Source organism: Colossoma macropomum, unplaced genomic scaffold (assembly GCF_904425465.1).
Source record: "Colossoma macropomum unplaced genomic scaffold, Colossoma_macropomum, whole genome shotgun sequence".
NCBI lineage: Eukaryota > Metazoa > Chordata > Actinopteri > Characiformes > Serrasalmidae > Colossoma > Colossoma macropomum.
Genome location: NW_023494796.1, coordinates 9,773,818 through 9,790,828, shown reverse-complemented (window position 1 = coordinate 9,790,828; position 17,011 = coordinate 9,773,818). Strand labels below are relative to the sequence as shown.

The 17,011-nt window shown below is 37.5% G+C and overlaps 1 protein-coding gene across 1 annotated transcript; it reads right to left on the bottom strand.

Moving 5' to 3' along the window:
* Nucleotides 1–844: 844 nt before the first annotated feature.
* LOC118816508 lies at nt 845–11,344 on the bottom strand. Its single transcript, XM_036582925.1, has 3 exons — nt 10,090–11,344; nt 9,714–10,035; nt 845–1,058 (listed from the first exon to the last, which is right to left on the bottom strand). Exons 1-3 carry the CDS (start codon nt 11,342–11,344, stop codon nt 845–847), a joined length of 1,791 nt encoding a protein of 596 aa, XP_036438818.1.
* Nucleotides 11,345–17,011: the final 5,667 nt, after the last annotated feature.

Here is a 17,011-nt window from a genome sequence, read left to right as displayed (position 1 = left end):
AATTACACCACTGTGATGCATCAGCTTCAGAATCAGAAACACTGTCTTGAGAAGTTCTGTAATTTGGGTTTAAGGTTTAAGACAGTTACCTTCTTTTTGAAAAATTAAGTTACATGGAAAGGTTAAGTAAGCAATACATATTATTACCACGTTTGAAATGGCCATTAAATACTAATGTAAATGTGTTGTAAGGGACACAAGCATTTACATCACAATTGCACCATCTCATCCTCTGTTATTTCAAAATGTAAAACAATCGGAAGGTTTATTAGTCACAAAATATGTGAACAATCTGCCAAGAAATAAATGTCAAACCATCTATCTAGGAAATGTTAAATGTTAAATTGTGCTGATGAATAGGAGAGAAGACCTGATTAGCATTAGCTTAGCTAGCATTATAACAGCTCTGCTCACCACAGAACAGGTTCAGATCTGGCAAACTAAAGCACCCACACAAGTTTAGATTCAAATCTGAGGGAGTGTAACAGAGCAACTGGTGTTGGAAGGTGTAACTGAACAGAGCCAGCCAGACGCGTGTGGTAAAAATAAGAAATGTGGCTTTACTTAGAAAGAACTTGAGAATACTCATAGTGAAGAAGACAATCAGTGGTCAAATCCAAAAAGGCCAAAATACAGAAAAAGATAAACACAAAAAACAACCTCAGGCAACCAGATCTGAAAGGGCAGAGACAAAAAGACAAAGTCAGTAAGGTCCAAGAAACACAGAAGGCAAAATACAGATAGAAACATTCAGTTGCTCTATGGAGAGAAACAGTACCTCACAATTAATCTAGGCTAAAGCCCATGCTTTTATACTAAACTACAACTAGTCATATGACAAACATCACAGATCCAACAAGTTAGTATTCCGGAGAGCTGAAGCGTTCATTGGTGGATCGTGGAAGTTACTTTCACACGTTGTGATTTTCATAAGTGGCGCCTCATCCTGGATAATCTTTGTTCTCCTTTCCTGGGTAAACATCGCTATCGTCCAATCAATGATTTCTGACATCATCAGCCTGCGCCTTTGCTGTTTTTCAGATTCTGACCAGTGCCTCCTGCTCATGCAGAGCAACAGGTAACTCCACAAATACATTGTCTATGAGCTTTTTCTATACTGAAATGTATTAGCATAAAACAAATGGGTACAAAATTTTACTAAAGTCATTTCATCAACAGACAGATAGTGTGGATAGATAATGTTGAGTCTCTCATACAGGCTAGTCAGTTATCTTAACATGCATCATTGCTAACTGGCTATCTGGCTAATTAGATTGTGTTTAGCGAACAGTAAAACTAAGAAAAGTGTGATTTTTTTTTTTTAAGGATATGTTTGACAACATCCACAAATATCTAACAGATCAACTTATGAGCTTATCTAGTTAGCATGCTAGCAAACTTAGTAGTACTTTTCACAGCATGATGAGCAGCTTGTCCTGGGTAGCCAATACGATTACGATGATCGTGGATAGTCAACTGGATATTGTTCATGACTGTATTTCTTCTGGAATCTGCATGAAGTCCTTTTTAATGACTGTGTTAATCTGAGATTTAGATCTAGCAAATTAATCCTGCTATTGACTGTATTAATCTTTGACAGCCAGTTATTCCTACTACTGACAGTTTTGATCATGGATAGTTGGTTAATCCAGTTAATGACTGTGTTGATCCCTGGATAGTTAGTTAATTCATTTCATGACTGTATTGATCCTGCATAGCCTATAACTCTATTATTGACTGAATTGATCCCAGAGAGTCAGGTGATCTAGTTCATGACTCTATTGATCCCGGGCAGTCAGTTAATCCTGTTCATGAAGGTATATATCCTGGATAGTCAGTTACCCTAGTTATTGACTGTATTGATCCTGGATAGTCAGTCAATCCAGTTTCTAACTAAACCGATCCTGGATAGTCAGTTAATTCAATTCATGACTGTATTGATCCTAGACAGATAGTTAGACATATTATAGACTGTATTGATCTTGGATAACTAGTTAACAGAGTTCATGACCTAATTGATCGTGGGTAGCCAGTTAATCCAGTTTATGACTGTAGTGATCCTGTTCAAATAGTTAGACATATTATTGTCTGTATTGATCTTGGATAACTGGTTAATCCAGTTTATGACTGTATTGATCCTGGATAGATAGTTAACCCCATTTATGAGTGTACTGATTTTTGATAGCCAATAAATGTAGTTCATTACTCTTGATTAGCCAATTAATCCATTTCATAACTTTATTGATCCTGGATGTTCAGTTAATCTAGTTCATGTCTGTATCAATCCTGCATAGTCTATTAATTCAGTTCATGAATGTTTAAGACACCTGTTTGGTTTGACCATTATGTAAGCATTACCTATAAAATTCCAGAAGATGTGTTCACTGGTTTGGATTGTAAATAATATGACTATATTCTCCCTTGTAGACCTTGTGACCCCTGGTTCCTGTCATCACAGCTATAAAGAAAGCTGAGTCTGTAAGATTCTATACAATGAACCATATTACATCAAACCACTCTGAATCCACTGAAATATGCATTTTAAGTGAGTCAGGTTTCTCTGTTATAAACTTAAAGTCTGTTAATTATTATTTTTAATTTTACAAAGGCCTTTTTCAGTGCATGGTTCGTCACCATTATTCTGTGTAGGGATTTGTTCTTAGTTATTAATCATTCAATATTATCAAGTTGTAATTCCATGTGTGCTTCTTATATTGAATCATTAATTTAAAGACCCTTCAGTGCAGGCTCTAGAAAAGCAACAATAGAGTTCTTCAGAAGAATATAAGCCTACTTTACACATTTCTCAGTTTTTTTACTTTAAAAAAAAAAAAATTACAAATTAAAAACAGACAAACAAAAAATTATATACCGCATTAGAGCACCCATTACGATGTCATCAAGCCATTTTCCATTTTCCACTGAAACGATGTCTTCACAATCATCATTCCACTAGGAATGTGGTCCAATCTGTAGAGATAATTAAACACCCAAGAAAACACATGATACCATTATGCTTGATCAGAATACAACCATCACTGAGAATCACCATCATGTAGTCAGAGATTACAGCCTATCAATGTAAAATGTAATGCATGTGTCATCCAGCCATCCTCTAGCTCTATATAACTGTTCAGTTTCTTTCTTTTTTTTTTTTAATCATTTTGAACAAGAGCATTTTTTGGATGGTGGACTATTCTCAACCCAGCAGCGGTCTTGATGTGTAAAAATCCAGCAAAACCATATCAGTGTCTCTACTGTACTGATCTACCACGGTCTAGTTAACAGCAGACCCAGAAACGCACCAATAATCACAGGGGTAAAGACAGCTGATAAAATATGCATGACAACATATGGCTACAGCATCTACAGTGGACCACCAAAATAAAGTGTAACTAAACATTTTTACAAGCAACATCAAAAATAGAAAAAGAATACACACAGTCCATTACAAAGCTATTTTCTAGGCCTATTACTATCTTCTTATTTATTTTAATCCTCTTAAAAATCTACAATTATTTCTCTCAATAATTTTTACTGTTAAAACTGCAACGTTTTATGATATCCATGGGTTTTCCTTACATTTTTTGAACTGCTTAGCCTTATGTATCTTAATGTAGCAAATGCACAATATTTCCAAATTAAGGTAAGGGCTGTATGCATATTCTAAATAAGAATGCTTTGGCTGGCACTTTGGAATGCTTTGGAAAGAATGTTTTGGTTGGCAATTGAATGAAGAGAACCTACATATATTTCCACTATGATATAGAGTATATTTTGATGCCAACCAAGTTATGTTTATCATATATTATATTAATATACTGGAGTTTAAAGTTTGTTTAAAGCTTTATCATTTTGAGCTTTTTTTTATCATTTTTAAGATTTGGACACAAATCATTTGACCGCCTGAATCTGGAACCCACAGACTAACTAGCTACCCAGAATGGATACATCCATGAACTACAGTAACTGGCTAAACATGATCAATACAATTAATAAGACAACTAACTGGCTAGGCAGGATAAATAGAGTGACTATGAAAATATGACTAACTGGTTATCCAGGACCAATATAGTGAACTGGATTACCTACCTATCCAGGATCAATACAACCATGAACTGGATTAAGTGCTTATCCAGGATCAGTAAGTACAGCCATAAACTAGATTAACTGGCTATCCAGGATGAACACAATCAATAAAGCAAGTAACTGGCAATTCAGGATCAACACCATCAGTAACAGGATTAAACTGCTATCCAGGATCAATAGTCATGAATTAGATTAACTGGCTGTCGAGGATCAATACAATCAATAATATAACTAACTGGCTATCCAGTATATTTACAATCAAAAACCAGATTAACTCATTAGTAAGGATTAAAACAGTCAATAATAGGTCTAACTGGCTATCCAGAATGGATACAGCCATAAACTGGATTGACTGGCTATCCAAAATCAAAACAGTTAATAATATGACTAACTGGTTATCCAGGATCAGTACAGTCATGAACTAGATTAACTGGCTATCCAGAATGGACACAATCAATAAAGCAAGTAACTGGCTATCCAGGATCAATAGCATCAGTGGTAGGATTAATGTGCTATCCAGGATCAACACAGTCAATAATATGACTGTAAGGAAGACTCTCCAGGCAGATTGGAATCCATGATACTCGTTTACTCAAACACACAAAGCCAGAATCAGAACCAAAACAGTCCAAAAGTCAAAAACCAGAAAATTTCACAAAATAGCAAAAGTACCAAAAGGGGAGATTAAAAGCAGAGTCGAAGAGTTCAGAAAAGGGTCAAGGTAATCCAAAAATCATCAACAGTCTAGCACAAACAAGGCTTGATGTGCAGATAAACTGGCAATACAGTGAGCCAGTGTTACTGAGGGTCCTTAAATAGGTAGGTAAATGAGCTGCAGGTGAGAGGGGTCAGGGTGAAACTAGGAAGTACGTCAGTATTCAGGTGAGGCCACCTCTAGTGGCGATGGCGGGTATTACACCTGACAATGACTAACTGGCTATCCAGAATCAATACAGTTATTAACGGGATTGTAACAGTTTATGACTGTATTGACCCTCCAATAAATCTAGTCAACAACTAGATTAATTGACAATCTACGATTAGTACCATCAGTAATACTATTAATGACTTTCAAGGATCAATACTGTCAATACAAGGATTAATTTGCTATCTCAGATTAACATAGTCATTAACTGACTATCCAGGATCAGCAACCATTGGCTACCCTGGACAAGCTGCTCATCATGCTGTGAAAAGTACTACTAAGTTTGCTAGCATTCTAACTAGATAGGCTTTAGCTCATAATTTGACCTGTTAGGTATTTGTGAATGTTGTCAAACAAATCCTTAAAAAAAATCACACTTTTCTTAGTTTAACTGTTTGCTAAACATGACCTAAGTAGCCAGATAGCCAGTTAGCAATGCTACATGTTAAGATAACTGACTAGCCTGTATGAGAGACTCAACATTATCCATCCACACTATCTGTCTGTTGATGAAATGGCTTTAGTAAAATTTTGTACCCATTTGTTTTATGCTAATACATTTCAGTATAGAAAAAGCTCATAGACAATGTATTTGTGGAGTTACCTGTTGCTCTGCATGAGCAGGAGGCACGGGTAGGAATTTGAAAAACTGCAAAGGCGCAGGCTGATGATGTCACAAATCGTTGATTGGACAATAGCGATATTTACCCAGGAAAAGAAAATAAATGATTGTCCAGGATGACACGCCACTTATGAACATCACAACGTGTGCCTACTGGGACGAGACCCCACCTAGGTTATCCTAGGACCTGCTATAGGGATTGTATCTCTAAGCCTGGGAACGGCTCAGGGTCCCCTGGAGTGAGCTGGAGGAAGTTACAGGGGACAGGGTCATTTGGGATTTTCTGCTCTCCTAGCTGCTAGCGTGAGCCTATCTGGACTAAGCAGTTAAAGATGATGTTGTGCATTTACCCAGTACTGATGTTGACATTGACTTGCTCATAGGAACAAATGCACCAAAATTAATGGAACATTGGAGGATCATTAATAGTGAGGGTAATATGCTCTTTGCTGTAAAAACACTGCTAGGATGGGTGGTGAATGGTCTTCTTCATGGTGAGAATGCATGCATCAGTATATAAGGTCTGCCATATATTCATGCCCATCGCATTTCTGTTGCAAACCTGAGTGAGCTTCTGGTCCAACAATTCAACCATGATTTTCCAGAGAGTAAGTATGGGAAGAAGTCAGATGTCAGAAGAGGACTGAAGATTTATGCCGATCATGGACAGCTCTGTGGAGCTCTGTGGAGCTTAAGGATGGGCACTACCAATTATTCTTGCATTTTAAGAAAGATGATCCTAGTATTCCACGTAATCACTTAGCTGAGAACTGAGCTGCATCACTCAAGAGAAAGTTCTCAAAAACCTATGCTTTCATCAGAAACATAAAAGGTTTGCGGATGTTGTTTTATTAAGTAAACATGCTGAACCTGGGCCTCAGGAGCAGTTTAAAATTAGACAGTGGTAAAAAGTGGTACCACTTAGGTGTACATCATCCTAAAAGGAAAGTTTGTGGGTGGTGTTTGACTGCTTTGCTTTGCACTTCTGCTCACTGACTACTTTATTAGAAACACCTGTCTTGTATTTCCGCTAACTGGCCACTTCATTAGAAACACCTACCCTATACTTCAACTTGCTGACCATTTTATTAGAAACACCTACCTTGTGCTTTCGCTTACTGCCCACTTTATGAAAAACACCTACCACATACTGGCCACTTTATTAGAGACATCTTCTTTGTATTTTTACTGATTTTTTATTTTATGAGAAACAACTACCTTATACTCAATGGCCACTTTATTAGAAACATCTACTTAATAGACTCTGTTCTATGAGGACAAAGATGTTGAACAAAACTTTAGTCATTGTGAATGCATTAGACTGGTTTTGGAGAGAAATTTAGCTTTATTACGGAGTTTTACACATTCTCTTTCTCTCAGCTCTAAGCAGGAGAACATACAGATTATTGAGAGCATTTTCACCCTGAACTGGCCCAAACTGGTTCTCCTGAAATAAATTTAGTCAAGGTTACATACCAGTGACAGTAACAGAAAGATATAGAAAATTCTAATGCAGGGAATACAGAGCCTTTGGCACAGTAATTATGCTCTTAGAACAGATGCTATTTTGTAATGTCAATTGACAGAAGAGTGCAGAGAGTCTATGGCTGCCATTCTAAGGGCAGGAAGTTTGGCTGAGAACCAGTCCTGCTCATTCTACCACATTCTCAGTCACATACACTAATTTCTGAAAACTCAAGAAGCGAGCAGAAATATACGGCCACAGCATACAAAATATATACGTGCAATATAAAGAAAATATAACAGAGAGCAAGAAACAACCAAACACATTTTCTTTTTTGCTAAATCATTTTCAAAATAATCGAGAATGAATGTTTTTCGTGCAACATCCACAGAAATGTCAAGATTTAGGCATAGTAGTAGGCATCAGCAGCAGAGGCGACTAGAGTACCTTAAACCCATAATCAGTAATCAAATAGATTAGATATTGTAATGAATAACCAAATAGGTAGTGTTGGCTAACAGAGAATATTAATTCTCTCACAAAGAGTGGGCCTTAGTCTGTCTGCGTAGGAGATTCTAGACACTGGAAAAACCCCTGGGTTCATAGAGAGGCCTGTGTGTACTTACTGACCCGGTGAAGAGGGGCAAGTTGACCTTGAAAGGTAAAGCAGACTGGTAAAAACCTGTTAACCAGTTTTAGGAGAGAGCTCATTTAGCCAAACTGATGGACGAAGAGATGCACCTATTAGAGAATGAGCTAATATCAAAATTTGAGAAGCAAGGTGGGGGAATATCAAATCACCCCAGACAAATGGTACATAAACTGTTGTTTGGAACAGTGTATTTGCGCAGTTGGGTCTCTCGAGACCTTGTGCCACCTGATGCCGAAATAAAGAAGAAAGATTTGTTCCTCTTTCCACAAACTCAATGTCTGAAGACTCTTTCCTTTTTGACATCTTTTGAGAACTTAGACAGTTATTAGTGTAAGTGTTTAGCTGGTATTAAATGATTTCTTTTATTCATAATATTATGTTGGAGGCCTGGGGTTGAAGGGGATAGCCCTTGGTCCCGACACAGCGATGAACTGTTTTCAGAGAGCGTGGTTTTCAGAAGTGCTCCTAAGCTCATGCAGTGATTTCCAGTACAGAATCATATCTGTTTTTAATGCAGTGCTGCCTGAGGGCTCGAAGATCATGGCCAGCCAGTATTGGTTTTCAGCCTTGTCCGTTGAATACAGAGATTTCTCCAGATTCTTTGAAACTTTTAATGGTATTATGTACCGTAGATGATGAAAAGCAAATTCTTTGCTATTTTATGTTGAGAAACGTTATTCATGAATTGTTGCACTATTTGTCAGTGCAGTTCTTCACAGAGTGGTGAACCCTCCTCATCTTTACTTCTGACTCAGCCTCTATTTTTTATATTCAATCATGTTACTGGGCTGTTGTCAATCAACCACCAGGTGTTTTTTTTAAGCATTACACAACTTTACCAGCCTTTTGTTGCCCCCATCCAACTTTTTTGGAACGTATTTTTGGCATCAAATTCAAATTGGGCATGTATTTTTCAAAAAACAATAAAATTTCTCAGTTTCAACATTTTATATGTTGTCTTTGTATTATTTTCAATGAAATATAGGGTTTAAATTATTTGCACATGATATATTTTGTTTTAATTTACATTTTGGAATTTTTTGGAAATGAGGTTGTACTAGTAATAATAATAATAATAATAATAATAATAATAATAAAATGCTAAAGCTCCGAGTTCAAAGGTGAGCAATGCAATAAGCAGTAGTGATGCTCAAGGCAATAACTTGAATCAACATTACAGATCCATTTTTAAGAAAAGTGTCTTTCATCTCATATTGAAAAAAAATAACTGCCAAATATGAGTATCACACCAACTGTCAGTTCCACTGCTAGATTTTTTGTTCCTTTTTATCTATAATTTCTATGCACTTTTTTGTTATTTTTTCATTTCCATGAACTGCTACTATTATTCAATAAACTGTTTCAACTTCAGAAACTACCAAGGTGTGGGAGAAAGTCACATCTGAAGAACTAAATCACAGCTGTTCTGAGGTCAGCTGAGTTGTAGACTACTGCTCATTGTAGACACTGTTTTTTCATGATGTCCTCATAAAATGTCATTGAATAAATGGGTCAACATGTAACTGAATAATAAAAAAAACTGAATAAAAGCTGTTTGTTGCTTTTCTCACAAGTTTACATAAAGTAAAAGTATTATTTGAAGATTAAAAACAGAGCTTTAGGCTGAGCAAAACAACCGCTTTGTGACTTCAGTCTCTCAGTCTCATGCTGTAACAGGAGCTTTGGCAGTTTGCAAAGAGTCTGCCTAACGAGTGTGCATGCCCCATGTTGCATCTGCCTTACTTTTGAGATGGCATGCTTTATAATGAATGGGTATTCTGAAAATATTCTCCTAAGAGTAACTGAATTTGATCACTGCCTTTTCAAAATAAATAATGGACTAAATACAGATGCTTCATGTTTTATATTCTGATTATGTACCCTTTGCCATCACTTGTACAGTGTTGGAACCTAATCCTGTTATTTTCCACTAAATAAACCCTTCATCCTCCTTACATACCCCACTGCAGAGTTAGTTGATTCTTTGTCTGCAGCTTTCTGAGTGTCCTTATTCATCTTCCTTAAATATCCCACTGCAGATTTAGTTGATTCTTTGGCTGCTCTCTGCATGTCCCTCAGTTTCTGAGCCCACCCTGCAGGTCCAGCTTCTTCAACTCGAGGAATCAGGAAGTCTAGGTACTGAATGGTGAAGGCAGAGTCTGGTTTTAAGGCAATCTCAGACAGTTTTATGATTGCCATGTAGGCATCTTTCACCAAGCTGTTCTTTTCTTCTTCATTCATAGCCAACAGCATTTTCAGCCTGATTTCTAGGTTTGTCATCTCTTCTTTCATTTTTAGTGATTTTTTATGCTCTGTTTCCACACGTTTCAATGCACGTTTGTCATAAGAGGCTTTTGCTTCATGTGTATTACTATATTTGTTTTTCAGTTCTTCAAATGTGACTGTTTCCTCTCTCCACTTTGTTACATATTTCTTGCTCTCTCTGACATGTGTGGAGTAGTGACACTTACACACAATGCAGTGGTTTGCTTTTATAACTTCACACCACTGGACATTTCTGGCAAACCAGCAGTTATACTCATGACAATTCTCCTCACATTTATAGCAGGAGGTCACCATTTGGTTCCACAATAAAGCACCTGTAGTGTCGACTTTCTCTTTGTAAGCAATCTTGACAGTGAAAGTAAAATTTTCATCCTTCTCAATCTTTTCTTTGTTCAGTTTCAGAGTATCCTGAACTTGAGTCAGTTCACTCTGTTTCGCTTCCCTGTACTTGATGCGTTCCTTCAGACTCTCAACACAGGCCTCAAGCTGCATGCGCTCGTTTAGAACTCTTACAGTCATAGTTAAGCTTCTTCTCTCTCGTGATTTTAGGAATTCAAAAAATTCCCCAAAACTGCTTGCCGCCATTTCCCAAGATGATTTGAGAACATGCTCATATTTTTTTGTCTGTTTCTCAGACTGACGGTTGTTGAATAGAAAATGAACAGGTTCATTCTCATCATCGTGGCAGCAGGGGATCTTTTCTGTCTTGATGGCTTCCAGAACATTTGTTGGTGGTCCTCCATCTGAGTGTGTAATAAACAGCACTATAATGTCCTCTATGTCTTTACCGAATAAGGACAGAACTGCTTCAAAAATGTAGCGCTGATTCTCTGAGATTCTGTTCTGAGTTGATTTCAGTACAAGACACACAGCATCAAGATCTTTCACTCCAGTACCATGCAGAAATAAATCACGTAAGTTTCGAGCGATTTCCGTGTCCTTATCTATTCCTCTGGTGTCTCCATAACCTGGAGTGTCAATGATGGTGAGAGAGGAGAGTTTCTCCTCAGAAATGATCTCATAAACAGTGACTGCTGATGTCTGAGATTCTGTTTGAGCTCTTTTTTCTTCTTCTGTGATCTCAAACCACACTTTATCCTCAAACTTCACCCCCAGAAAGTAATTGACCATGGTGTTGATCAGAGTGGTCTTGCCTGTTCCTGTTTCTCCCACCATCAGGACTGTTCTGTTTTTCATGTTGGCAAATTTCTGCCCAAATGTCCACTTTCTGATTTTGCCGTCTTTGTCTAGATTACTTCTTGTTGTGTAAAGACGGTACAGTGCTGGTGGGCCTGGATTGAGCATCTGACTTTTCTTGATTAAATCATTTAAAGCTGATGATGCATCACTTAATCTGCAAAATCAAAGAAAATAAGTTTAACATTAACATCCTGATTAAATAAATCCCCCAGCGTACTGAGATAGCCAAGTACAGAATTAGGACTAACAAGACGTTAGGCAAAACAGAAATAAAATAAAAAAAAATAGAAATACAAGAGTGATATGGAACAAGTACACTGAAATTATTCACACTTTATACACTGAGATTAAAGCTAAAAAAGAGGACATATGAGGCAAACAGAATACAGAATGCATACATACAGAATTTATTTATTTATTTATTTTTTACAGGTGTTCTGTTTTAAATGATTCTGGAAAATAGCTTTTGTGTGTTTTTAAGTGATTATAAATACTAGCATAGTTGATTAATTAAAGGCCTAGCACAGTATTTGTCCTCGTTATTCAATTTTGTATTAGCAGGAAGTATGCTTCATGCTTCTGCTTCAGTCCAACATTCATTGGGCACTGCAGAGTCTACACCTCTACATTTTTATTTTCTTCCATTCAGAAAACACTTTTTACTTGGTGTGATCTTATACATCACAGATAACACTAATTGAAGAGTCATAATCTACGTTATATTGCATATTTATGAACTGTGAAATCAGCTGATCCTCCCACACTCCACACCTCTGAATCGCTCTACTTGAGTAATATTATAGCTGCTAGGAGATGGCACTCATTTACAAATGCTCAGTTTTTAGATGCATGAATGAGAATGATCTCACTTTATATTCTATTCCAAATAATGAGACCAAATCAATCACATTTCTTTTGGGAGTTGAAGTGACACCCACTACAAGAGTTTGTGGCAAGCATTTTATTGCTGTTTGGAAAATTAGGCTCAATTAGGCTCCTTACAACAGCCCAGGTGATCAAAGATCAAAGTGAGAAAAGCTGCAGGTCCGGATCAGCACCAGGCTCCTTAAGTCCTTCACAGATCAGCTGTGTGGGATTGTTGAACAGATGTTCAACATGAGCATGAGGCTCGGGAGGGTACCACAACTGTGGAACACATCTTGCGTGGTACCAGTGCCAAAGATGCAGCAACCGAAGAACCTTAGCAGCTACAGGCCGGTGGCACTGACGTCACACCTGATGAAGACGCTAGAGAGGCCCTTGTGCATCTCCGCCCTCTTGTGAGCTCATCTATGGACCCACTCCAGTTTGCCTATCAACCTGGCATTGGAGTGGATAACGCGGTCATCTACCTCCTACACAGAGCTCTTTCTCACCTGGAGAAGCCTGGGAGCACTGTGAGAATCATGTTCTTTGATTTCTCCAGTGCTTTTAACACCATACAGCCTAGAATCCTAAGGAACAAGCTGGAGAACATAGGGGTGGATCACCATCTATCAAACTGGATTCTGGACTATCTCACCAACCTACCACAGGGCACGGGACTGTGTCTGATATGGTGGTCAGTAGCAAGGGGCCCCGCAGGGAACAGTCCTGGCACTGTTCCTCATCAGGCTGTACACTGCAGACTTCGTGTACAGCTCACCAAACTGCCATCTACAGAAGTTTTCTGATGACTCAGCAATCATCGGACTCATTACAGATGAGGATTACAGAGAGTACAGAGAACTGACCTAGGACTTTGTGGACTGTCACCTCCCTTCACCAGTGAACATCCAGGGAACAGGGACATTGAGAGAGTAGACTCTTATAAGTACCTAGGACTTCACCTCAACAATAGACTGTACTGGTCAGATAACATTAGTGCTCTTTACATGAAAGTGCAGGGGGCACTCCTGAGGACCTTCTTCGACACCGTTGTGGCATCAGCCATCTTCTATGGAGTGGTCTGCTGGGGCAGCAGCACCTCAACTGCAGACAGGAAGAGACTTGGCAGACTCATTAAGGGGGCCAGCTCTGTCCTGGGAAGCCCCCTAGATCCAGTGCAGGCAGTGGGAGACAGGAGGATGTTAGCCAAAATAGCTTTCACCCCAATGCATGAGACTTTGGCAGCACTGGGCAGCTCCTTCAGTTCCTTTGCTGTCCCTTTGCTGCTGTAACACTGAGAAATTCCCAGTTGTGGGACTAATGAAGGATTATCTTATCTTATCCTAATACAGCTCCGGATTTGCCAACTGACTCAAGCTATAAGGAACAGCTTTTCTTTGGATGATAAGACAGTAAATCTTTGTTTTTAAATAACAGTTATTGTCTTCATTTAATAGATTATCCAATAATTTTGCTAGAAAAATGTGCAAGCCAATATTAGCTAATTTTGTGATCTAATTTAACTTGCTAATGTTACGTTAACCATACATCAGATATTTGGCATGTAAAATGAAAGACAGCTACAAATTTATTTATGTAATGTATGACATATTTCTAATGTATGTGTATAATGAGATTCACTGACATTTTTGAAATTGCCAATAGTCATTGACTTTCCCACGTTAAGTTCCTGCCGTGTATAGCTAAAAGCAGCCAGATAAAAGCTAGTTAGCTAATGTTAGCTAATGGCCAAGTCTCAGTCAACAGTGGAGTCCATGAAGTGATTAAAAAGTGGCTTATCTAATTCTCTGGATAAATGAATGTAAAAATAAATAATATGTAAGCAAAGCATGCTGATAGTTTCATTAAAAAAATTGTAAACTGTGGAATTCTCTAATTTGATTAGCCTTTATTCTAATCACAGCATGGATTCTGCCATTGACTGAGATCCCTAACAGACTTTCTCCTGTTGTCTGTAGGGCATCTGCATCCATCCAAAAAAGGGAAGTAGCATGCTAGTCTAATGTTCATCCAGCTTGTATTCAAATCATTTCAGAGGTACAAATATACAGTTACAGTAATATACAGAGAAAAAAGAAAATACAAAACACTCTTTTAATGTTGTTTTTGGGGGAAAAAAAAAGTTGAAGGTAATTCAAATTGTTTTATAAATTGTATTTTTCATAGATTTTTTAAACTGGTGCCTAAGAGCAAAGTGCAGTGGTATGAGTTTATTCACTGAATACAATTACATGACTGGCTACTCACACAAGACACATAAATTATGTTTAAACATAATTCCTAGTACTATAATGCTGAACAATTTTGACTTGGTAAATTTCTCTAGAAATGTGCATTTCACACAAAACCACTGATTTTGTTTATATCTGATTCATTGAATCATTAAGTAATTTTGCAAAATCGGTTAAGATCCCCTTTAAATTTTTTTCATTTGTCTTCATTCAACTCATGTTTGACATTCATTCATGTTGTATCATTACACATACTTTGTTCTTAATATTTACCATTTCTTAATGACGTATTTAATACGTTCACTCATGGTCTGTTCCTGGTTGTCACTGTATTAGTTACTATTCATTATTAGCTAATTTTAGTTACTGTATTAATTAATCATAGTTATTAAAATAGTTAATCGTACATTCATTCTATAAATGTACTTTATCTGATGGCAATTACTACAGGAACAAATTCCTTCTCATATTTGTTCAGTAGTAAGCAAAATGCATTATTCATTATAGATAATTACTAAATTAGTTCATGATTTGTTTGTGCATAGTTACTAAGGTACTATATTGTTAAGTGTTAGTTAAGTGTTACCCACTAAACAACAAATTACAATGGGCTACAACCAAATATTTATTAAAAAGAATTAGCCTTTTCTGTATAGCAAGCCTTAGGCTGCACTTTGGTGCCCTTTGCTGGCAAATTTGGGAATTGTTCAAATCTAATGGCTTGAAAGCCTTTTGAGAAGAGCTTTGAAATCACAAGTAAGGTTGAACCATTATAACTATGTCCTCATATAACATATAACAGATGGCACCAAAATAAGCATAGAGGTTTTTCTACACAATACTAATACAATACCTACTGTAATACACAACCGAAAAACAACAATCATCAGTATGTCTAACAGTGAAAATGGTTATTTAGAGTGTAGCATGCTAAAAAATTGACTCCGCCTAATAATATAGTTAGTGATGTGTAATAATAAAGCTATTGATATGATGTGGCTTTATAAGGGTGGAATTATGCTGAGATATTGCATATGCTTGTTTGTAGAAGAGACAAAGCTGGCTCTAGCCTTGTGGAGGCCCTAAGCAGGATTTTTTTGGGGGGGGTCTGCAAAGCCAGAGTATCTAAACCTGGAATAATCACAGTCTGCATATCTAAACCTGGATTAATCACAGCCTGAGTATCTAAACCTGGATTAATCACAGCCTGAGACTGTAAACCTAATCACAGCCTGAGTATCTAAACCAGGATTTATTATAGTCTAAGTATCTAAACCTGGATTAATCACAGTCTGTGTATCTAAACCTAGATTAATCACAGTCTGCATATCTAAATCTGGATTAATCACAGCCTGAGTGTCTAAACCTGGAGTAGCCAGAGTATGTTACAACTCAAACTGACATAAAGCATAAGGTCCCTCAAAGCAAAAAGATTTAAGTCTATATTTAGTCTAAACCTAGACTAAATGTTTAATGAGGGTAGGTGGTGGTTGTTGTGGGTGCCCTTGTTCCTCGGCCGTCCCGGACTCCTTGAGGGGGTACTGTCATGCCTTCTTCCGAAATGGTCGAGCCTATAGTCAACACTGACGCTCCAGACTAGGTTTCCCAGAATCCAGAGTTTGGAACTCTTGTTTGTGAAGTATCATCACTCTCGTGCATACCACTTCTGTGTTGTTTACTGCTACTCTGTGTATGACCCATTCTTTCTGTTTATGACTTCGACTCTAGCCTTATCCCTTTGCCCTGTTTTGGTTTTCTCGATTTTGGACATCCCCTTTGGTCTTAAAGATCTTAACCCATGTCTCTGCTGTGAGCTTCTGGTTCTATCTGCCATCATTACAACATGATACATTTAGCTTTGTTAAGTCATTCCACTTTAAAATATCAAACTTGTTTAGGACTTTCTTCATTTGTAATCACAAAAGCAGCAGCACAGGTAGTGGTGACTATGAGGGCACAAATGTATGTGAGAGAGATTGTATTCGGCTGTACAATGACCTACGAATAACAAAGTGTTCGCTAATACAAGCCACAGATCATATACATCACAGTGACATCATCTGTTTAGTTTTTAACAGTGCAAAACAGCTCTACAAACAGAAAAAATGCTAACAGCTAAGTGCTAGTCAGTAGGCTATAAATGAACACCTCATTTAAACCATGTCAGTGGAAGTGAAACTAACTAGAATCCTCACATAAAGCAGATCAGTCAGACCTTATGAACAGTTAATAAACATACATTAATGCAAATAAGAGTTCATGATAACCTATGAATGTGCTATAGTGTCTCCTGAATGCGGGCACAGAAGGAAGTGGAATGAAATGCCTTTATACAATTAATAATGATAAAAAACAACAAATCAACTAATCAAATACCAACTAATGCCTCATTTGTACAGACCAGCATGTGGTGCTATCCTAAAATCGGGCATTGTTGATTTAACTTTGTACTCAGAGCTTGGCTCGAAACAGTTTCAGTGAGGCTTCCTTGCTGGAGTTGAGTGGAGTGCAGACCTGGCAGAGCTGTTTGTGTTGTCTCTATTGTTCCCGTGTAATTGTGTGGCCAGCTGATGGAGTGAAATGAAGATTAAACATGTACCCCAGTTTGGGAACCACTGATACAGGCAATGCTAACTTCTGGGTAAACCTCTGA

Coding starts and splice junctions, on each gene's coding strand:
- LOC118816508 (XM_036582925.1), bottom strand. CDS start 11,344: ATGCTCAATCCAGGCCCACCAGCACTGTACCGTCTTTACACAACAAGA. Junction 10,036..10,089: donor AAAAGCCTCTTATGACAAAC/GTGCATTGAAAC, acceptor AAATGAAAGAAG/AGATGACAAACCTAGAAATC. Junction 1,059..9,713: donor TCAACTAACTCTGCAGTGGG/GTATGTAAGGAG, acceptor CTGCATGAGCAG/GAGGCACTGGTCAGAATCTG.